The following is a 23,504-nucleotide window of genomic DNA, read 5'->3' on the forward strand; positions in this document are numbered from 1 at the left end:
AAGTTGAAGTATCTCAAGTAGTTTGATATTTAAATTGGTTACACAAAACTCTGAGAATAGTTTGGTGTCAGATCACCTTGATCAAGCTTTGCTGGAAGCCAGTGTAAAGTATATTGCCAACCATGTAACCACATCCAGCATGGCTCAAGTTTTATTTAGTGTGCAATTTGTTTCCCCCTCAGGCACATTAAAAAGTGGCACATCCATAGTCTGGCCGGGGTTCAAATTGCCCTATTCTATACCAATTTCTCTCCACAAGGAAAATGTATGGGTGTTCAGGTGCATATAACGGGCTTAAATACCTTTGGTAATTTTTGTCTTAAATGCTTTTGCGTAAATTCAGATGAGCTCATAGTTTATGGACAATAATTCATAAACATTGCTACTGCAGCAGTGCCAGCGTAGTATTTTATTAATGCAAGTTTTATAATGCAATACCGTGCAATACACAACTGTAATTGCACAACAGTTTGGCTTTCCTCCCGTGAGCAATTACAAAATAGCATAAATTAATGACAATTGCATGTATATATTACTGTCAAATTATGCAGAATAGCATATTCAAAGTTTCTCTCCTATTTGAAGACGTGGCATTTTATGTCATTTCACTATTTACAGCATCTGATTGAACATAAACATCGCATAATGCATGCGCGCGCATTCGTTTAAAGGAAATATAAATGTGACATTAAAAGTTTCCTCTTCAAAGAGAGGGCACAGCGTGTCTTTTCTTTTTGCCACCCATGCCATGTAGTGTGAAACAATGTACATTGTTTCCCAATGAGCGATGTGATGTCACATAGCGGTTAGAGCGAGTTAGTCCTCCTCTGTGGCTGATGGAGTGCCGAAAGGGGAGGGTACTACTTTGTCACAGACTCCTATGTAGATTAACCTTTCAATTAGTTGTTATCACGTTCCCTCTGCCTACGCGTGCGTTCATCTTCCAAATCAAACAGGACCCCATTGGATTTAGCGGACTACTTTACGCATACATCATCATCTTCGCAAATAAACGTGTTTATATCGCTTCTGCGAGGACCGTGGAGGGACCGCGCGAGGAACTTAAAGGTAAGTGTTCGCTTTGCCAGCGCTGTCGGGCATTTATCTCGGCGGTGTCTTGAGTGGGTCGTTATCGGTGACACGGTTTAATCGTTCAAGTTTAAGTTGTCTTGAGTGATGTAACTTGACGCGAGTGGGGAAATTAATTCGGGCTATTAAGGTTATTGGGTTACGCGAACCGTGCAAGTATCGCAAGCGGCTGCTTGACCCGCATAAACGGAATTTTCCAGATGCTATCGCTCCTCAGCTGCTTGAGCTTGGGATATGAGGATATTGGCGTTGTGCATAAATAAACAGCGGTGCGTGCGTGCTATTTGCGGTGTTGTGAAATAACGGGAGAAAGCGTTATGCCATCATGCTCCGAGACGTTCTCGGGATTTATAAATTTGCCTATTTGCACAGTGCCTTCCTATGGATGTACGTGCGCTCGATAGTTCATGGCCTTCCGCGTCGTTGTAAAGTACAAAGTAGTTAATAAACCTGATTACGGTGCACACGGCAAGAGGGATGCAGAGGCTAACTCGAGCGCTCCGAATAATTTATTCTCCGTTACATTATTCTCAAAAAAGTGTGACTGGGTCGAGCTGCTCTCGTTGCAGTGTAGTGTAGTGCAATGCTCAAAAGGGGGAGCCGTCTTAGAGGTGTAGACCGAGTCTCGGATGATTTTACATTAAAAAGCCGTCAAGTAGTTTTAAACTCATTAGATTACACGATGATACAAAAAATGTTGGCGTTATCTTCTCCTCACGTGCTTCGCTTACGGCTAGAATTGCAGGTGGCGCAATCGATACGCAGTAAGGATCAAAGAGCAGTCGTCGCCTTAAGAGGCGGGTCAAGTCCTTATTGACAGATTATGAAGCCAACCGGCTTCTCGAGAGGCTGAACTGTTTGCTTGTGATTGACACTTGCGTTATCAAACCAGGGATAAGTACTTGCCCTTTCCAACCAATATTAAAGTTTCTTGGGCGGGACCCTCTTTGTGAAGGTAAGGTTTAATGAGACTCCATTGGGTTGTAATCAGTGTCATGTCGGATTCATGTAAACTACAACATTGTAACAAAATGGCGTCTGTTTAGTAACGCAACCGGGCAAAGCGGCGAAGTCACCTGACCTCTCCACCGTATTAAAGCGGCAAGAAAACAAGGTTTGCGATTTGTTTCGGCGCGATTGTGACCGTAGGTTAATTGACGCGTTGACTTTGTCATCATAAATTATCTATAGTCATCTGTCGGAAGTAGTCATAAAGCATAACCTAATTTAGCCTGCCTTAGCTTAGCGTGCTAGACTTTAGCGCTGTGGCTGTTTGGAAAGCCGATGCTGGAGATAAGGCGGCGAATGCCTCTGACATTCGCTTTACTTTAGCTCAGTATCTCGGGTTTAATCGCCGGCTTTAGATGACTCGAGCTGAAGTGCGAATGTCAATAGACGTTTTGTGATGTTTTTTTTTATTTCAGCAGGGATGATTTGACTGAGACCGTACATGTAAAATGTCACGGCCAAGTCTTAGTTTGTGGCCAAAGCAAGAAGAGTGCGGATGTGATTTCAAGGTGGAATAAGTACATGTCAAATCTTGAAAAAGTCTTTATGACGCTTGTTGTGAAATGAGATGTTCGAGTTTGTCCACATGAGTTGAACAGCCGTGAAGAGTGAGTGTCAGTTGATTGATAGTTTATTAATAACACCTTGTTTTCCTGTCAGTTATGCAGTGTTTACATGATCCGCTTACTCTGTTTGCTGTCTTGCCTCCTCAATTGGACTCGAGTTATTTGGTAGCTATGTTGTCGGCGAACTGAGTTGCGTTGTTGAATTATTTACTGGAAGTTAGCTCGTCTTCGATCTGATCAGGCCGGATCGTATGTCTTCGAGGAATGGGTCAGGTGTCCTCTCACTGTCTCTGAGGCTTTTTATGTAAACACGTATAAACAAAACCTTATGACAGATAACTTGTGCTGGAGTTGATATGGCTGCAGTTGGCGAGCAGAGGAATTCTTCAGAAATTGTTGAATGCATGTCACCTGCTGGCTGCTCGCAGCACTGTCTTCCTCTGCTGCTGGGGTTTGTACACAAACACGAGCCAATCCTTCATAAAACGCGTTATACTGATGCTGTACATACATGCTGTATGTTTTAGATCATTATTCCGCTTTGTGTGAGGTTTTACAAATTTGTATGATTTAAAACGACGTTTTAAAGTGAGCTGGGTTCTCAACTTTGCTCCCTCCCTGCCTAGACAGTGTGGTTGGGCATCATAGACACGTTTTCTTTTGTTGTTGTCTAGGTAGGTAGGTTCAGGACCAAACCAGAAGGACTAGTACAACCACAAAATTAGAGATTAAAATGTAATTTATGGTTTGACGTTGTCGTAATGTTCTGGGTGCTGATGTTTAATCTGTTTCAAAATGTGAAGTGACTTGTTTAGTTAATCTCATGGTTAAACTGGTCTGTCTGGTTTGGGTCAGAGGGACTGGTGATGTTTTCTGTTTATGAAATGTGTCCACCGAAGACCTGAAGTCATGACATCTATCCTATTTCAAAGGACTGAACATATAGGAAAACAATTGTCCTTTAGCATACTAGCTTTGTTGAAGTAGCAAATTCATCTGGTTTGACAACATTTTGGGTGTATTGAAGTTTTTTAGCAAACATTTTATAAGTTATCAAATAAGTATTTAATAAAATGATGAGAACGTCCAAAATAATGATAAATAAAAGGTGTCATTATTTTCCAGCTTGACTTGTAAGAATCAGTATTTGTTTTTGAACCTGTCTTACACCTTACTTTGTGGTTGGAGAAGTACGACGAATGTAAATGAGTGGTGTGGTAGGTTAGTCTAACCTCTCGGATCAAGTTGCCATAATTTGCCGTGCCGATATAACTTTTTCTGGAGTGAGTATTTTTGTTGCAAAGTAACATTGATTTTCTGTTTTTCTTGTCTTCACGCCCACAGGTGTAACTCAAAGGAATTTTCAGCAAGTGTTCTGACATTGGATTTACAACTACAAGGATTTTATTTTCATTCAGACAGAAAGGAAAATAAATGAATAGCCAGTTTGGCTTTTGAGGAGTTATATCGTTACTGTATCGTACCGTATCGTTCGGCATCATGTACTAATGGCCGACTTGTGTTTGTGGATGCGTATGTTTCGCAATTAAAGGAAAGGAATGTATTCATGGATCGCACCTTGATAAAACAACTTATTTCACCATGGTGAAACTGGCCAATCCCCTGTACACAGAGTGGATTCTTGAGGCTATTCAGAAGATCAAAAGGCAGAAGCAGCGGCCTTCAGAGGAGCGGATTTGCCATGCTGTGTCAACCTCACATGGACTAGACAAGGGCGTCGTACTCCAGCAGCTGGAGCTAGCTGTGAAGGATGGATCCATCCTTAAGGTTACCAGCAAAGGGTGCACTTCTTACAAAGACCCGGATAACCCGGGAAGGATTGCGCCGCTCAAGCTGGGAGGGCCTGCCCCCGTCTCAGTCGGATCTGTGTTACCCCCAGGTGATCTCCGTCATGTGGATTGGAATAAAGTCCTTAGGAGGGCTATCGAGGGTCTGGGTGTCCCCGCTGGCTCTTCTCTAAGGAACATAGAGAGATTTCTCAGAAGCCAGGGTGACCTGGTGAATGTTGTGGCGAACCCCAGGTTTCAGCAGAGGCTGAGGCTAGCTGCTAAGCGGGCTGTTAACAACGGGCGCCTGCTGAAGGATGGACCACTCTACAGGATGAACAGTGGTGGACTTGGAGGAAAAACTTGCTTCAGGAGCGTGGGGGTCTTCGGGATAGACCTCCCACCTGTAACTTTACTCCCTCATGAGAGAGACCAGGTATGACAAGAGCTTTTTGTTTCCTATAATCCTTATATGCCTTGTGTGCTTCTGCGAAACACCTTGGCATTTTTCTATTCAACTTGTGAATGTTGTTTTGTTTACCTGTAGTTTTTGTCTGCATCCAGAGACTTGCACCATTCTTTAAAGTCCTTTTTAAAAGGTTTTCTCCTATTGGAACTTTCATAGTAATGAACAAAATAAGCATTTGGCCAAACATTCCTAAGTGTGTGTTATAAAACTTCAGCAGTTTTAATGGCATTGTAAAGACCAAGAAAATAGACCTCAGTGTCAGAAACCGAGAAGCTTTCTTTGAAATATTAATATATTGACATAACCTCTGACTGACATTGGCAGCTCTTGTATGGAAGCGTTTATGTGCATATGAATGCTAAAATGTTTGTAGCTCATTTGTAAGAATTCGGAAGTCAGTTTATTAGCTGTTAAAACCAGCATTTGTAGCTATTCATGGCTTTACTATACACAACTGAATTTGTTGCTTTAAGTTTCTTAAATGTCTTGAAACCTCATTGTTTAGATAAAGAGTTTCTTCACCGTTCCCCCTAACCACTTTGTCATCCACATGAGTGAACCTGGGTTTGATTTGAACATTGTGTGATTTAAATGTTCTGTGAAGAATGAGTAGACCGTGTTTTTCTTCTTAAATCATCTTAACCTTTTTTCTAGGATAGTTCTCTAAATGAGAGCTTGATACTCTACAGATGTTGGAATAACTAATATATAATCGAGAGCTTTATGCTGACTTCACCATGAGGGATCTTTTGATATGAGGGATATTTTGAACTGTTGTTTAAGTGCATGTACATAACTGCTATCCAGACCAGACTTAAATTATTTTAAAGCTGGAATATATATGTCTAAAACTGTATTCATTTTCAAACGGCATTTGCAAACATGGTTTACTGCTGCTGTGTGACATTTCTGAGTGTAACTTGATATTTAATGGAGCCAGGTGGTTGAAGGCAGGGGATTTGTGATGTCAGACGAAAAGGAAAGTTGTTTTAAAGAAAGAAAAGTTACAGAATCTGATAAGAGACATAAAGCTACAATTGTGATGTGCACAGGTGTGTTTAACCCTGTGTTCACACCAAACGATCAATCGCATTCCTTGCTCATTATATCTCACGGGAAAAGTTAGTCATTTTGCGTGAGCGCTGAGTCGTGCCATTTGCGTCACCCAGCAGCGCATCTATTTGCATCTTTGCCTGGACTTTGTATGTCATTTACTTGAGCAAAACGCTTAATTCGCGTTTGGTGTGAACACGGCATCAGATGCAAGTTTACTATAGTAAGAACATACACATCACCATCGTTTGTAGTCCTTTTTGGTTTTAAGTAGTATTAATTGTCTTATCTGTAGTATTTGCTTAAGTCTGCATTCTTCAATATGTGTCCCGTAGCTGCACCAATTCGATTCTAAAAGTTTGAGCTACGGTTTGGATTGTCTTTGTTGTAGCATGTCAGGTTTGGTTTCGAAATAGGGTACAGAGAAACTGAAAACAAGTCAAGAAAGCGTTTCATTATCTGTCGCCGGTCACTTAAGTTCCATACTACGTGGCTCTTAATGCTCGCTCTCTCTACAGTGGTCAGCTAACAATTGGAGCCCATTTGGTAATCAAATCTTCAAGCACATTCCCTTGTCCGCACTTTATTGAGTTGCTCTTTGAAAGGAAAAGCTTTTGGTTTCCAGGCACGGGGGCTTGACTGTTGCTAAGCAATGTGCTTCATTGACCCTAGGACATGATAGCATGGTGCCAGTCTTTTTTTCACAATCAGAGAGACGGTCTGCCGTCTTGCAGATGGTTCAGGGGACTGCGGTGGTGGGCTGGCTGCTGATTAGCTCAATGCGTTAAAAGGGCTCTTTTGTTGTTAATTGTGTGCTTGGGGACTGGTCAGTCTGCAGCTGCTCCAGGCCTCTTTATCATATTCTGTGAGGGGTTAAATTATGAGAAAAGAGAGGGCCAAATCCGGCTTTCTTTTGTCCCATTAGCTGGCAGGATTAGATTTTGTGTTGAAGGTGTATCCGATCTCGTGGCTTTTTTTAATAGATGTTCTTGAAACTCTTGCGTAGCTTAAAAGATAGTAATTCAATGAAGGTCTGTTAAGGCTTGGCTGATTACATCTGTTCTTCTGTAATGGTGTTGAAACAGTGCTAGACTGCTGTTTACCAGCTGTGGCTGATGCGATTTGCTCACTTTCTAGAAATGTCATTACAGCATTATAGAGTCTCCTAAAGAAATTGACAGATCTCGCCTTAAAACATTCTGCAGTGAAAAGTGCATGAATAACATAAGAAAATCAATCGAGTAGTGCACTTGGCTCCCTAGCGCGTACTTGAATGCTTTTGCTGTTTAGAGTTGGCATGCACGATCTGATACCTGGATCAGTAAAATATTACAGAAACAGACTTTTAATCAAAACAAATCTAATGTGTTACACTTGGTAAGTACTGTCAAACTCCAGAAAGGATGATAACTTGTGGTTAAGTGTTTTGCAGGGCAAATAGGGCACCCCTCTGTTCTTTTTGAAAATCTTTAAAAAAAATTGATTACTTTATATCTGAAATGTAAATCAATATATTTATTCAGAGCAATAATATAGTCTGTTTAATGCACCTCTTCAAGGTATCATTTTAATTAAAATTTTGCCAGAGATCTCAATGTCAAACATGAAATACATCTAAACGTGGTTTAAAAAGGTACGTGCAGTTCCCTTCACGCGTCCCATAGTTTGGTTGTTTTAACTTGGTTTATTAGTTTGCAGAATGTTTTTTATTATTTATTTACATGGATGGATGGATTTACCAGTGTTTGCATATTGCAGCTGTTATTTGCAAGAGCTGAATAAAGTCACTAATGCTTGCCTACAGGACTATCACTGGATCTGCACCGGCATACTTTCACACCCTCCTACACCCCATCAAGAGCCCTGCGTTCAGCAAACAAGCGGCGTCTTGTATTGCCTTCTCATAAGGGCATTAAATCGCTTTCCCGCTCATTCTCCTTCACAACTTCTTCTGTTGGAACATTCTTCCTAACTCAGTCCGGTCAACCACATGTCTCACAACATGCAATAAACTACTTAAAACCCATCTCTTCTGTGAAAACTTGGCAGACAAATGAGAGCGGAAAAAAATAACCCTCTCTCTTTCTTCCAACAGGTATTGTTCTAGCTTTTGTTGAAACTAGTAACTTGGTATTAGCACCTATTGTTATTGCTCCTGTATGACATATTGCTTTATTGCTGCCTTTGGATAAAAGCGTCTGCTAAATGATTATGTATATGTAACAACTTATGGTAACAGTACGGGAAATATTAGAAATAAACTCTATATTACCTGTATTATTGAGAGTTGTCCACAAAACATGTTTAAAAAGTGAAACCACAACAGCTAATAAGACATACTTTAAAAACTACGAAAAGTATTACTTCTGCAGATCAAGCTGTAATGTATTGTAAAGTTAGACTACTGCATCTACCTGTCAAAGCTCTGGGTGGAACGATCTGTAATGGTCAAGTCCTAACCTAGTCAGTGCATCATCTTCCAACCAGGATGTGATTTAAGATGTTTTGGTTACTTTACCTATTTATTTGTTGAATTTGAATCCACCATTATCAGCCTATCAGTGCTCGACATTAACATTTGTCCTGGACAAGTGAATGTTTTTTATCGGCAAGCAAGAGAAGAGTTTTACTTGGGGGGGGGGGGGGGGGGAAATGACAGTGCTACGAAGAAATGTGTCTCTGCTAAGAACAATAAGAATAGGTGCATTAGACAGAGCTGCGTGTTTGTGTGAACTGAATTTGTCATGTTTTTTGCTTGTTTGTGTGACAATAATCGTATAACTAGATGTTGACGCGGAATCCTGTTATTTGAATATGTCATCTGGCTGTTCTGCATGTCTGAGTGAATGAGGTGCACAGATTAACATACTACACGAGTGATTGTCGAAGACTTTCTGCATCTGATCTGTATGAGGATATAAACACATTAACTTTATCTCCCGAGTCGCTCAGAGTTTATTTTACCAGCATTTTACTGGTTGAGTGAAGCTATCGTCAAGCACACACTAAAACTCAAGCGTCTTCCCGACGACACTGTCAAAATAAAAGTCCCGTTAACTTGAACACTTAGACGAATAACTACTAAAATTGTAGTACCCTTGTTGTAATTTATCCATCTGTATGCAACGTTAATGTCATTTCTCAGTTACCTGCCGATTCATGCTATGAACTGAACTTACAAATCCTTTTTATGATTTAATGATTTATACTTGTGCTACAACTGTTTGGACTGTGCTGCAAACATTAAACCTCTGTAGCAACAGTGATATGTGCAAGAAAAAGTTTGGGTACAGCCCTGACACTAAGAATAATTACTGTTTGCATTTGTTCTATAGCAATCATGGAGAGTTTTAGTAAATTTAGGCGGCCACATCGGACACCTATCAGCTTAACCAGATCAGAATCCGAAACCATTATTTTGACGCTTCAAATTAAATATAATTTTTTTTAAGTAATATTTGTCCTCGGACAAGTGACTGACAAATACTTGTCCGCAGGACAACCACATGACAATGCTTAATGTCAAGCCCTGCATATGAAGTTTTGCACATCTCCAGTGTATGTTGTCATATCCAACATCTGTAATGTTAATAGGAATTTACTTTTGGATGTTGATACCTTGTAATTAGCTATTAATATAATTGATGAGCTTGTTTGAAAGCAGTTTGATTTAACCTAGTTTGAAAATTGTGACATCTTGGCTAGCCTGCATAGATGACGTTTTCTTGTGGGTCTTTGGAGAGCAACTATGTTTGGCCTGTGTAAGCGCATTGCTGTCATCTCCTGCCTCTCACTTCTGCTGAATGCTCATTTAAAAGCAGTAGTGTGTTCTTTCAATATAGCTGGTGTTATTGTAACTGTTCAATCAGCATTACTGTTTGTACGGTCTGCAGCTTATATATAAAAACAAAACATACTTCCTAATGTTTTTTGAGAGGCAGACAATGAGAGGTTTGTTTTTGTAGTTGGCCCAGTGGTTTAAGATTTTTGACTGTTTTTAGAATTGTACTTTTATGTGTCTGGTAAAGATTAACATATAACAGTGAATGTTTTCATTTCTTCATTAAAAAAAACTTCTAACCCTATGACAAGAAATACACTTAAACAAAGATCCTAGGCCAATACTGTACTGTATGCTTTGATGTGATGTGGCAGATTGAATAACCCGGTTTCTAAAAGTCACTACTGGAGCAAGAGATTGAGATCACTGCCTCGGTATCTCTGTAGAGTATCTGGATCAATTGTTGTCGCCATTGACAGTGTTTGTTTTGTGTTAACAAGTCCCTACCCATTAAGCCGCTGCCACAACCACCATCACGTGCATAATGGGGAAAGGGTCAGAGGCAGCCTGAAGTGGAGATTACTTAATTAGGGCCGGAGTAATTGTCACTTAACTAACCTGAGTGTCAGATACCTGCGTGTGTGCCATGTTGCTGCTCCTCAGGCATACTGACCTGAATGAAGTAACAGTAATGTAATAGCCCTGCCATCCTTCTTCAGTTGAGCTAATAGAGCTGTTGGAAAATGTAATGGGACGAGTCACAGGTCAGCGTCAGATCTGCCCTACATTCCTCCTTCATTCTAAAGCATAAGCATGTAATATTTGGCTTAGGGATGCATCAAAATGAAAATTCTTGGCCGAATCTGAACATGAAGCGAAACACTTGGCTGAACACAGAACACGTTTTCTTGCATTTCTTCTATTTATATAGCCATTTTTTCACTATTGCATTAACTGATGGTCAAAATGGGCCTTTTATAATTTGTCTTGCTTTTCAATAAAATACAAATTAAATATACAACTTAAAATAAAATTAAAAAAGGAAGTTAAAACAAAACAAATTAGCACTCACCCTTCATGAATAGCCTATATTAGGCCTATAACTGACTGCTAAAAGAATGTAATGTAGGTTACTCTGTACCCCTACAACATAACAGTTCATTGAAAAATGTCATTCAACAACAGGCATATGAGCTAAAAATACAAATAAACGAAAACTGTTAAATTATAATAGGCTCCATTGTAAAATAATTTTGAGACTGTGTGATGTCAAAGGATGTCGTGAGAGGCGGGGCTACTGTCAGACCGCCCACTCGCTACAGTCTGAAGTAAATTTACCAATCGGTAAAGATGCTTTCATTTGGAAATTTACTCCCGCGTGGCAAGTCCTGTGCTGTGTCTTTATCTGATGCTTTAAAATGCTCCACACACATGCTGCTTGATCGTATCAAGTCATGTTCACATATTCGCCGAACATGCCTTTTTTGCTATTTTGTGCCGAATATGTTCGGTTGCCAAACATTCGGTTCATCCCTAATTTGGCCATCAAAAAACATAATTCTCTCTGTTTGCTCTTAAACGGCTTGAAAGATGATGCTGGTGTGCTTGTCGCTGGTTTCTATCACACAAAACAGGCTAGAAGAAACAAATCTGTATCAGTTACTACCAGCGTGTCTGGTTATGGGATGAGGGCATAGTTTACACACAAACACCACATTTTAAGAATATTATGCCCCTGCTTCTGGCTATCTAAGCTGAGATCTCAGGATTCAAAGGTTTTGGGAGATAGTAGAAGCAGTCAGGTTTAATGTGGGCTGAAATGCATGTTTTGATTATTTTTACTGATCATTACTCTGATTCACAGGGGATGAAACATGTGATGGATCACGTAGCCTTAAACGTTAGCATTTAACATACGTTTACATATGTAATGATTATGGATGGGACACCATGCTTCGCATGGACTAGACATCCAACAATCAAACTGTCAATCAGTGTGGTCGGCTAGATTTTTCTTCTCAGTTTAGCTGCACTGCTTTAATTGGTTTGCTGACAGCGTGCTGTGCTTTAACTGTTGGACACATTGCAGGGTAAAATTCTCTTGAAATATTGCCTGCTTTAATGTGTCTCTTAAATTCAAACAGCACTGCTGCTACAGCCATTACACATGCAGACTTTGGTAAACACTTTATCAAGATTTATATAATCATATTGTTATTTTTGGATTATTACTATTCACAAATTTCAATGTTATTTGCTTATGAATATTGTAACAATAATGATATACACAATAACACATTTAAGTTTTCTACACCAACTCTTGTGGGTTGAAAGCAAGGTTGAGGTGGGAGGGAGCGAGAGTGTACAATGAAGCTGTCTTTTACTATGATGAATCCACGGGTCATGCACGTTATGATCCGTTGGCCGTGCACGATCCGTGCAGATCACAGATCATTCGCAATCCGTTTAACCATTGTAGAAGATGTGTTGGATTTGTTTTATCTGAGCAGCTGTATGAGGCTGCTGCTGGTTAAGAGCTAAAGTTACAAGAAAAGGTTGTCTGATACATAAAAATTAACGGTGGTTTGCGCACAACATTGTTTTGCATGACTGCTAGCTTCTTGCAAACTGTTGGTAACGGTTGACCGGCTTTCTCATCCTTTCTGTTCTTTTGTTGTCTTGCTGGTTTTTGTGAAGAATTGACTCCGCTAAGTGCGTTTGTCCATTTCGAGAGCTTTCTTTTTTTAATTCTGGCCTTTTCAGCGCCGCATTTGCACTTTTTATGATCCCATCACTCGCATGGCATAAGTCCTGCAACTGACATTCTTTTAACAGGGTGTCGCTGTGGGGGAGTCAAAAGATAATTACGTCATCATTAACCTGTAGATGGTTGCACTCTGCGAAAGGGACTACAAGAAGAAGAAAAAAAAGTGTGGGCTGCAGTTAAATAATAATTAAATAGAGTGGGGCTCCGGAAAAATAAGATTGGTACTGTTGTTGCAGGCAGCTTAAGGACAGCAAGCATATTTCAACCCAGTGGCATAACAACACCGGCCCTCGCGGGCAAAAAAAAAAGATTGGTCCACCATGAATCTCCCAGGTCCTCCTGATTGGCCAATCCGGGCTTGGTCCAGTTACACACCGGATCCTAGTCACGACCACAGAAATTCAAAAACTCAAACATGGAGCCTTCAGATAGTTCCAGGAAGTTATGTATTCTCTTTAAATGCTTTATTCTTTAATTTTTCATTCATTAAATGAGTTGCGTCTTTAAATGAGTTAAAGTTTACCACAATTGGTCTTTAGCTGCAGCGCCATGCGTTACTTGTAACTTCTGGGAACTATTGAGAGGCTCCCTGAACCGCCTTTGCTGTGAAAAATCTGCCATTGGAGTCAACCATTCCATTGTTAGGGTTCCGAGTTCCATTGAATCAAAACGATTTCAGGCTTCTCTTAAAGTGACAGTTTTCCCAAAAATTTTAAATTCTTCTCATTATTTACTCACCCTCGAACCTGTGTAAATGTGGTTGTTTTGATGAACACAGAGAAAGATATTTGATAGATTTTTGATAACAGTCAAAAGGGCCCCAGAGCTGTTTGCTTTCCTACATTCTTCAAAATGTCATCGTGTGTGTTCATCGAAACAAAGAAATTTATAAAGCAACTTTTCCTACAATGGTAGTCAATTGTGGCCAAGAACTGTTTGGTAACTAGCATTCTTCCAAATATATTTTTCTGTGTTAACCAGAACAAAGACATTTATACAGATTTTGAACAAAAACTGAATTTTTGGGTGATCTGCATGTTCAATCTTTAAAGGAACAGTTTCTGCGAATCTCATATTAATATTATGTACCTATACAGTAGTATTGCATACTTCGTATCTTTGAAGAGTATTTAGTTTGATGACATTTATAAAAGATCCATTCAGCTGTACGATTATGGCTGAAAACAGACAACATCTAAGTACAGACTTTTGCCTCCTGGAACAGTGAAACTGTCCTGTCTCAGAGGTTACATCACATTTCCGTTTTTCCCGGTTTAGATGGGAATGCTGAGAATGTTCCTTTGTAAACATTCCAGATGGTGTATTTGTCACAGTATTCAGCAGGGTGTAGTCACCAATCAGCACATATTTGTGTTCACACCGGAGCAAGAATGTACCCTGGTGCTAGGTTTGTATGTGTTTGGTTAGTTGTAAAAATGTCCATCTTTATGATTGCCACCAACAGCTGTTAAGTATAATATCCTCATCATAGCCGTATCATATACACTGTCTGGTTCTGGTGGATTAAGGGTTTGTTTTGTTTAGCTGGATTTATATGACACTTAAGCAGTTCAAAAGTCGTATTTACGCTGAGGGCTTTTAAAAGAAATGAACTTGAGAATCTGCCAGCATGGCATTATTTATCTTACATGGATGTGATCGCGGAGCATGTGAGTACATGCTAACTCAATGTCAAACATAGCTGGGTTTATCAGTAGCTAAGCCTTTTCATTCATTGTGAGCATCAATACGTAGTTGTGTAGTGTAAGTAAATGAGCGCATGGAAAAAATTTAATGGAATTCTGCCATTGAAATCAATTCACCGCTGTTTCTGAATGACGTCGCATGTAGAGCTGCAATCGAGGTGTTGTTTGTATTTATATCAGTCGGCAGTGCCTGAGCTTTCCCCTCCTCTGTGTGAATACCGATGTATTGTTTGAAGGCAATTGAGGTCAAGCATTATTTGCATGGTGGGATTTTTGTTGTGGATTGTGATTACGTTGCCCTCTGGGAGAGAAAGCCTTTATGGCTATGAGTACACATTCATTCTGGCTAGAACCGACACGTCGTTCGCATGAAGAGGCATGCGTATCATTCAGGGGCCATCGATTGGAGCCTTTCAATTGGCACTTAAATGAAAACTTGCAATGTTTATGAATAACCCATCTGCAAATTGATGATCTGCCAAAATGATTAATAGGCCAGGGATTGATTGCCTGTTGCATAAAACAATTAGTCTAGCATTACTCTCAACAGGTTTCTCACCAGAACAGACACTCAATATTTATCAACACGCCACAGCAGGGATCTCAGTCTGAGTGGTTCTCTTGAGGTGGTGCAGAGAACATACCCACTAGATGTAGTTTTATTCCATCTAATACCCCATCTGCATTTGATTTATGCCGTCCCCGACGGATCGCTCTCTCTCGTTGACGATCCTTTTGGGAGAGAGTCGAGCCGAATCGCTCGCTTGTTTACTCTCAAGTTCGTCTGGTTCCCCTTCTCAGGAGACCGGTGTGTTTTCGCAAGTGTTGTCTGATGGAGAATTCGAGGCTTGAATAGGCTTACACAACCCGTGCTGAGATTTAGTTGCGACTGTTTGGAGACATGAGGGTATGGTGGCAGACTATTTCGTCGAGATTCCACCTAACCTTTTTCTGATCTCCACTACAAGAATCCTGCATGCCACAGGCTTTCGCTGGAAGGAAGATACAGTCTTATCTCCAGAGCTATTCACTGAGCTTGTTCAGTTCCTCGTAATCTTGTTTTGGAATCAGCACCTTGCGTTACCCTCGCTTGGAGGGCACTGGCTACACCTCGCACTGTTATATAACATCCCATTGCTAATATTTACACAAGCGCAGCGCTGTGTCACGGCGCACGGCGATATGGTGAGGCAGCGTGTTGTGACGTACAGGCTTGAGGAAACATCCTGCTGGACATCCTTTATCTTTCATCGGTAGCATTGCTTTAATTGTTTAAGTGTCTGCTGTTTTGACTTCATGTAATCTTTACAGTAGTCAAACTGATTTCATGGGAGACATTTGGATTTCCCATTGTTTGTGGTGTATCACATGATTCTCCGTCTGGATTTGCTAATCCAGGAGAATCGAAGATATTGCAGGAGAAATATGGCATATCATTGTACCATGATTTTAGTTTCATTTATTTTCACAAGTAGTTAAGTTAGATTAACCATATTTCAAAGTTCGTCTGTGAGTAGGTGGAAATCAAGTTATTTCTATTTGACAAATATCCTTGCACAGAACGAACTAGAATTTAATTACAGACGTCCAGTGGAGATGAAAGAGAAGCAAGGGACTAAAAGACTGGAATAATATCATATTATGACCTACATATTTATATAATATCATGTTGCCAGATCCCTGCTGGTTCCCTCCCCTATTGGAAATCTGAACACAATGTTTTACACATTGCTTTATTATCGCTTTATATATTTCTGCATAAATACATCCGAGTGCTAAAATGCACTAAACACACAGCGATATTTTATTTGACTTTGTAATGATGTTAGATTGATTTGAGGGTCCTTGTGTTCATACCCTGACTCTGCCAAAAGCTGCTTTATATTTGGCACCATGTATTTGTCCTCTATAATCGCGCGCCTAATAACTCGCAGGCTCCCTGGGTTTGTAACCACCTGTCTAGTTTGACACTCGATATTCAAACGGAGCTAATGAAAACACATGCCAAATGTTTTATTCTCCAATCTGCACTCTTTTGACGCCTCTCATGTGTCTCGTCTTCAAAATGATAGTCGAACTGGTGTTATAAATCTTCTTGTGTATGTATAAAATATGATTTAAAGCACAGCGCTCTTAAGCTATTCACAAACCATTGCGAATGTTTAGCTACAGTAGATCTTCTTTAATGTTTCATCCTGTCAAACATCTAGATATTGCAAACGTCCCACTTCTCCAGCTGATTTGATGTTGAAAATGGTTAACACAATAAGAATTTTTGTCGTCTTCTCTGTTCCAGCAACGTGCTGACCCGATACCTATATGCAGCTTCTGTTTGGGCACAAAGGAATCCAATCGAGACAAGAGATCAGAGGAGTTGCTGTCCTGTGCTGACTGTGGGAGCAGTGGTAAGTAACTGTGTTTGAACTCTCAGCCTGACTCGTGCCCATATATGGCCAGTGCATCTTCTGAACGTCTGTGCCAACTGGCCGACAGCGAGTTATCGTCTAGCTCTGAATGTTTTTGGTGGTTATTGAAGTGTGACTCAGACTTCATAACTAAGCCTTCAGCTGAAACAAGAGACTATGTTTGGTTAACTGCTCAGAATTAAAGCAGTGATGCAATAATCATATCATCAGTGTCCTTCTGAAACCTTGAATATGCTATTTTCTTGTTTTTTTATTATTTTATTAAATCAAAAAGTTAACTAATATATATATGAAATCCCCCGTGTGAAACATAAGGGGAGACTTATAATAATGACAAAAAATCACAAAATATGGAGATTCGAAATTTCAGAAAGACAATTCTTTTATAGGATGGGTATAGGGTTTCTAAATTCTGTTTAGTTCACTAGCTGTTAAAGAGATACTTCACCCAAAAAAGACAATGCTCTCATTATTTACTCTCCTTCGAGTTGTTCCAAATCTGTATAAATGTCTTCGTTCTGATGAACACAGAGAAAGATATTTGGAAGAATGCTTATAACCAGACACATTTTGCCCCCCATTGACTACCATAGTAGGAACAAATACAATAGTAGTCAAACGTGCCCCAGAACTGTTTTCTGTCCTACATTCTTCAACGTCTTCGTCTTTTGTATTAAACAAAACAGAAAAAAGTCATTTTTCATACCATGGGAGTCAATGGGCAGCAAAATCTGTCTGGCCATAAGTATTCTTCCAAATATCTTTCTCTGTGTTCATCAGAACAAATCAATTATTCAGATTTGGAACAACTCGAAGGAGAGTAAATGATGAGGTTCTTCCATGTGAGGTTCTGCTTTTTATATTTTCACACACAAACGGAGATACAGAGACAGATTGTTCAGTATTATAGTATAGTATTTTTCCTAATCATAGACAGTGTTGGTCATTTACATAACAGGATTCGATCGGTCTCAGACTAAAGTGAGTCAGAGCAGAATGAAAGTGACGTGTCGGATGTAATGTCCAAATATCCACACAGATTGAGAGACGGGAGGGAGACAGTCATAGATAAATATAACTACAGTATTTCTGCTGATACTGTGAAAATATTTGTTTTTGTGAATGATTAAATAGTCCAAATCTTAAAGGCTCAATACGGAATTCTTTCAGCTTGAGGTTGCAAAACAAAGGTTGAGCTTGATAATGCTTTGAAGAAGCTTGGATTGATGAGAGTTTTTGTCTTAACCTTTGCCGGTACTCACAAATCATGTTCATCAATAAAACAGTTTGTAAGGCAACAGAGAGGCTAGCTTGACAGAAACAACAGAGTTTGACAGTTGTAGTCAATAAATCTCTCCAGACGAGGGCTTTTCCAGGTCTCTTTGATATCAGACATATAGTATGCATCTGTAGCGTGAAGCTTGTTGATGTTTTATACAAATGTTGGAGATATATTGTTGGGAATATTTGTTTAGGGAACACTGCGTTATTGTTAGTTTCTCCCTATGGCATTTGTTCCAGAACGTTCTGAAATACTTTAAGGTGCTTAGAGACTAGAGTGATTTTAAAGCTATAAAAATAGTCTATTTTATAAAAGTAATGGCACAAGGCTTTCCACAATCACTGATGGATTCTGCTGTAAGGTGTGCAGTCTGTAAGCTGTTGTTTTTTCCCCTCCCGCTTCACATTCTCTTGCTTGTTTCTTTTTCTCATTTATTTCTTTCTTTCCTCCTCCTCCAGACAGAATTGCCATGTTCATGTTAAATTACCTGCTCTTATGGTGTAATTTGTTTTGAACAGTGATTTTGAAATGCCACGAGGAATTGTTCTCCCGGTGACATTTTTATGGCTGAGTTTGACTTAACAACGCAGAGGTGGATTTCATTAAGTGTTGGTGAAAGTATAGAAAAGTGCCTTCCACTGTAAACCGCAGCTGGTTGGCAGCCCTGAGGGACAGGAGTGCATGCTTTTACATGACTATAACTGATCGAGTGCCATTATAGTGAACGCCCGTACCGTTTCTGCCTCGTTAACATCAAATTAGCTTTAATTAGCTGTGCAGAAGTGTTTGATAATACAGTGCATTTAGACACAGATTTCCAAAAGTCTTCCTTCGCATTGTTGATGCCATGTGTAAATATTTAACCGTTCCGCAGTCGTGGAATCTTTGGTTTGTTTCATTTTGAAGTGCTGGAGAATGTTCTCTCTCTGCTTGATTAAGTCTCTGTTAACATTTATCCTGTAATGTTTCAGCAAGGGCTTTTGTGTTTCCTGCCAAAGTTAAAGGATTAGGTAATGTCGCTCTTTTAATTGAGCGTGCTCTAAAGACTCTCTCTCTCTCTGTCTTCTTTTTTTTATTCCAAAATTTCTCCTCAAAGGCCATCCATCATGTCTGAAGTTCTCGGCTGATTTGACTGCAAATGTCAAGGCTCTGCGATGGCAATGCATTGAATGCAAAACATGCAGTTCCTGTCAGATTCAGGGGAAGAATGCTGTAAGTTCTTTTCTTTTCAAATTGATGGCCTTGGCCCAGTTCCTGCTGTGTGCCACTTTGACATCCTTTATAGTGTCAGGATTCTGCTTGTTCTGACAGTTTCACCCCGGAATGTTGTTGCATGGTAATAGTGTGGATTGAGTCTTGAGGGCTTTTTATGTGCCTGACATGTTTTGTGTGTGTGTCTGGATTCTTCAGGATGAGATGCTCTTCTGTGACTCCTGTGACAGGGGGTTTCACATGGAGTGTTGTGACCCTCCACTCTCCAGAATGCCTAAAGGTACGTTATGCGTTTGATTGTTTTTGTGTGGATTTTTCCATTCTTAGGATGAAGCTCTTTGAATGTGCCATTACACAAAGAGTTCTGGTTACATAATTGTAGGATGATATGTACACTCTTTGGTGTGTGTTTGTGTCTCACGCTCTTTCATGGTTAATGACTTCGCCTCTGGCTTGCAAATGACTGCGCTTGTCCTTTTCAGTTAATGGCAGTTTGTTTGAAATGGGCATGTAAGTGCCAAGATAAAGAGGGAGCAGCACCATAAAGTGTTTCAATAGAGCAGAACAGGTCCATTTTACTTAATGTTACGAGAACCTTTAGTTCTGAATGTCTGTAACTATGGGAGGGATGTGTCATGAGATTTTTCATTAAATTCGATAGAAAGAAGACCACAGCTAAAGTTGGGTTGCTTTGCAAAATCAATCGCGATGTGATAAAACGTGACTTTATAACCGCAAACACTGTGTTTAATTATTTGGATTTATGTAATGCAAATTACTGAGTGTGGTAAAGCCACAGTTTTTTTATATAGTCTCCACTTTAGTTTCTGTGATTTATGACTTTCATGTTACTCCAAACGTACCTGTCAGTGCTTTGTCATGACAATTATTACATGTTTACATGGCTAGAAATTGTACAAATCATTCGATATACTAGTATGATTGAGGTAATTCTATAAAAATATGTAAATCAATTCATGCATCAACCAATTTCATGGTGAGTCAAGCCTATAGTTTATGGTTAATATGTCTAATATTGCGTTGGTTACCATGATTTATTACCATGATAATAATACTGAAGGCGCTTAAAAAATGAACGCATATTCAATCGTAATCGCAATATTAGTAAAATAATTTACAATTAGATCATTTTTCAAAATCGTCCTAATCTCAATATATACGCAGAGTGGAGCCTAAAAGTGTATTAAACCTGAAAGTAAAGCTTTCCCATGTATGTATATGGCAGACGCATTTATACAAAGCGACTTACATTGCATTATACTATACATTTATATCAGAGTATGTGCATGGGATCGAACCCAGGACTTTCGTGTTGCTAGCAATATGGTCGAATCACTGAGCTACTGGAAAGCTGGACTTGTAAAGCTTTGGGATTCATTAAAACGAAATTAAGAATTGTAGTGTGTAAAGAAGGAATTTCTAGGTTTCTGACTAAGCAAATTGGTGACATTGAACATATGAACTAATCCAGAATAATAGATCATATCATATATATTTTATGGCTGATGTTTGACTTGACAATTTTTTTTGTCATCCATGTCCAGATCACAAGAAAACTGAATAGATAATCGCAATATTTAGTTTGCCACTACAAACCTGAAATCTCAGATTTAGGATGTGTTTTCCAAACACTGAATTTTCCATTCTTTAGGAAGATAACATGCAAGATTTTCACACTTACAGTTAAACATTCAGCTGTCAAATATCGGGGTTATCATTCAGTTTGTCTTCATTTTATCCACTGCAAGAGATGATTAGACTTGAGGCCATGTCAGAAAATAAACCCACACCATAAACTATAAACACATTTTCTTCTGCATTTCCTTGTTTGACAGTAACCTGTAGAAAGCTTGTTTTTCTGTTGCTCTATTCTTTTTCTTCTGGAAGTGGAAATGAAGGGAGAGACACAGCGGGTCATCTCTGCTCAGCACTTGAAAGAAATATTTGAAAAGTGTCACATCTGCAGACATGATGAGCCATCTTTGAAATGCTTCTCTCTTTTTTTGTTTCTCCTCTCTCTTTTTGCGCCTCCCTGGACCTCCCCCAGGAATGTGGATCTGCCAAGTATGCAGGCCAAAGGAGCAGGAGGGAAAACGGTTGCTACACAAGGCAGCGGCCCAGATCAAAAGGCGATATGCAAAACCGGGAAGGCCAAGAAAGAATCTAACGCATCCAACGATGTATGAGAACTCATTTCATCCGAGGTGTTTCAATCTTGTTGGTTATGCTGCAGACTAAAGGTTTTAGGTCTCATAACAGTATGTTACCTTAACCGTGTAAATGTTCTTTATGATGACCTACTCTGATTTTTGTCCTTTGCAACCTTGACTGTTTTTTCAACGCCTTGAGAGCGTATGTACGTTTTCATAGTCTTTCACCCAAAAGGTTTAAATTTAGCATGACTGCCGCAGTGTACTTTTAGCCCGGGGCGTTCTTTGGAAGTCTATTTTTAACGTATGGCCGCGTAGTAAAGCTCAGTTGGAATGCTATCAGAACGCACCGGGTGAGTCTGGGTCAGTAAGCTTTTAAATGAGCACGACTTCAGGGATTATATCCCTCCTAAGGGCTCAATAAGCACCGATAGACGCAGTGGACCGTGTTGTCGAAGCTGTGAAATCAGGCTCCTGAATCAAAGCTTTTCATTTGGCACTCACTTTGTCACACTGAAGATGTCTTGTAATAAACATACTGAATTCTTTTTTGGCAGGTCTGGCCAGGGTGGTCCAGGATCGCTCATCGAGCTGTCTGAAAAAGCCCGGCATGGTAGGGGTTCCATAAGCACTTTCTGTACCCCACCCTCATCAAGCACCTTTATACCCACCACAGACGGCAGATGTGTTACAGACCCCCTCACATCCACACCCACCTTCACCGCGTTGCCCCCATTCAACAAGAAAACCAAAGGTCTCATTGACGGGCTTTCAAAATTTTTCACGCCATCGCCCCTGGGTCGACGGTTGCGCAGCGAGGCGTCAGGCTCCTCGGATCAGCACAGGCCGAGGAAACGAGGCTATCGGAAACGCCGGTGCGAGCCCCATTCCAGCTCGTCGACAGCAGGTGTGAGGTTAAACGCCCCGTCTAGCGTTCTCCTCACCCCCTCCCCTTCGCAAGGACACAGCCCCATCTCCCTGAACCCCGCCCACTCGTCCTCACCCTGCTCTGCCCATTCCCCTCACAGCTCCTCCTCCCAGTCTAGTGGCCCCTCCCTAAGCAGCCTCCCAGGCAACAACCAGCTAAAGGGACTCTTTGATGGACTGTCTCACATCTTTACCACTCAGGGACAGTCCCGGCAAAAGGGACTCCCCAGCTACGCACCGCCCAAGCGCACGCGGCGCACCCGGGACGCTTCCACCTCGCAATTACAGCTTCAAGGAAAGAAGCCCATTAACAAGGGTTTTGCTAGTAAATTAGCGTCCCTGTCCAGTTCTGCTTCGGGATGGCCGCCCAAGCGGGGCCGGCCGTTTAAGTCGGCGCTTCATTTCAAACGAACTCCCTTCTTGAGAAAGCACAAGCTGCTAGGCAGGTTTAGGTTTAAGTCCTCCCCGCAGAGGGAGAACCCCACACCAGGGAAGGGCACATTGGCAGACGGAAGAGTTAAACCTGATCCGAACCATGGTAAGCACAGGGACCTAAACAGCCAACCAGCTTTTTCATCTTAAGTCATCTTCTTAATTTTTACAAGAGAAATAACATGGATTTTTTCTTTCAAATAATACTCTGCATTTTTGTTTTTAACCTTTCTTCAATTACTTCTGAAGCCACTTCAATTGTTTTTGTTTTTCTGCTCAAGTCCTCATGCTGCTCACACCTGCCTCTCAAACCAAAGTTATTCATGTCTTTTTCCATTTTGTAACAAGCACTTTAACGTAAAGTGTTTGCATTTCAAATGACCCTTGCTCCTGGTTTGGTTTCCTCTCAACCTCTGCGCAAATCAGCATTTGTTTAAAGGTCACTGTTGCCTAGTAACAAACTGTGATGTGTTGTTAGAGGTTTGAGGTTAGTGTGTTGGCCAGCAATGTTGATACGAGCCTCTCCTATCAGCTGTCCTTCCATGACTAATGATTTGCATGCAAGCAGCGATTTTGAATGCCATGGCAAGCTTGTGCTCGCTAATAGTCTTTAGATAATCTTCAAATCTACATGCATCAATATCTAAAGTTCTGTTTTGTGAACTCTTGCAGCTTTTAACGCAGAGAGGTGTTCAAGAAGAGAGGAAACGAGGTTGACTTTACTCAACGATCATGTGGCTGAAGAAGATCTGAAATTGTTTAGACACATCAAGGAGCTTGCAGCAAAGGTGAGGAGGGTGATACTGTTGAGGTCAGGCATTAAGCCGG

At 40.4% G+C, this 23,504-nt stretch overlaps 1 protein-coding gene across 4 annotated transcripts in view; it reads left to right on the top strand.

Moving 5' to 3' along the window:
• The first annotated feature begins 951 nt into the window (after nucleotides 1-951).
• The window catches only part of kat6b (K(lysine) acetyltransferase 6B), a 33,705-nt gene continuing 11,152 nt past the window's right edge, over nucleotides 952-23,504 (top strand). Inside the window, exons 1-8 of one of the 4 annotated variants that reach the window (XM_079472722.1) lie at nucleotides 952-1,068; nucleotides 4,008-4,886; nucleotides 16,523-16,631; nucleotides 19,031-19,146; nucleotides 19,345-19,426; nucleotides 21,215-21,371; nucleotides 21,875-22,782; nucleotides 23,349-23,464. In XM_079472722.1, coding sequence (XP_079328848.1) covers nucleotides 4,266-4,886; nucleotides 16,523-16,631; nucleotides 19,031-19,146; nucleotides 19,345-19,426; nucleotides 21,215-21,371; nucleotides 21,875-22,782; nucleotides 23,349-23,464 — 2,109 coding nt within the window. In that variant the 5' untranslated portion in view covers nucleotides 952-1,068; nucleotides 4,008-4,265. Of the gene's footprint in view, nucleotides 1,069-2,097; nucleotides 2,204-2,311; nucleotides 2,706-4,007; nucleotides 4,887-16,522; nucleotides 16,632-19,030; nucleotides 19,147-19,344; nucleotides 19,427-21,214; nucleotides 21,372-21,874; nucleotides 22,783-23,348; nucleotides 23,465-23,504 lie in introns of those variants that run through there. The other 3 variants (XM_079472725.1, XM_079472723.1, XM_079472724.1) reach the window with 3 other exon arrangements.

The sequence above is a fragment of the Barbatula barbatula genome (genome assembly GCF_947034865.1).
Source record: "Barbatula barbatula genome assembly, chromosome: 14".
In the NCBI taxonomy this organism is placed as follows: Eukaryota; Metazoa; Chordata; class Actinopteri; order Cypriniformes; family Nemacheilidae; genus Barbatula; species Barbatula barbatula.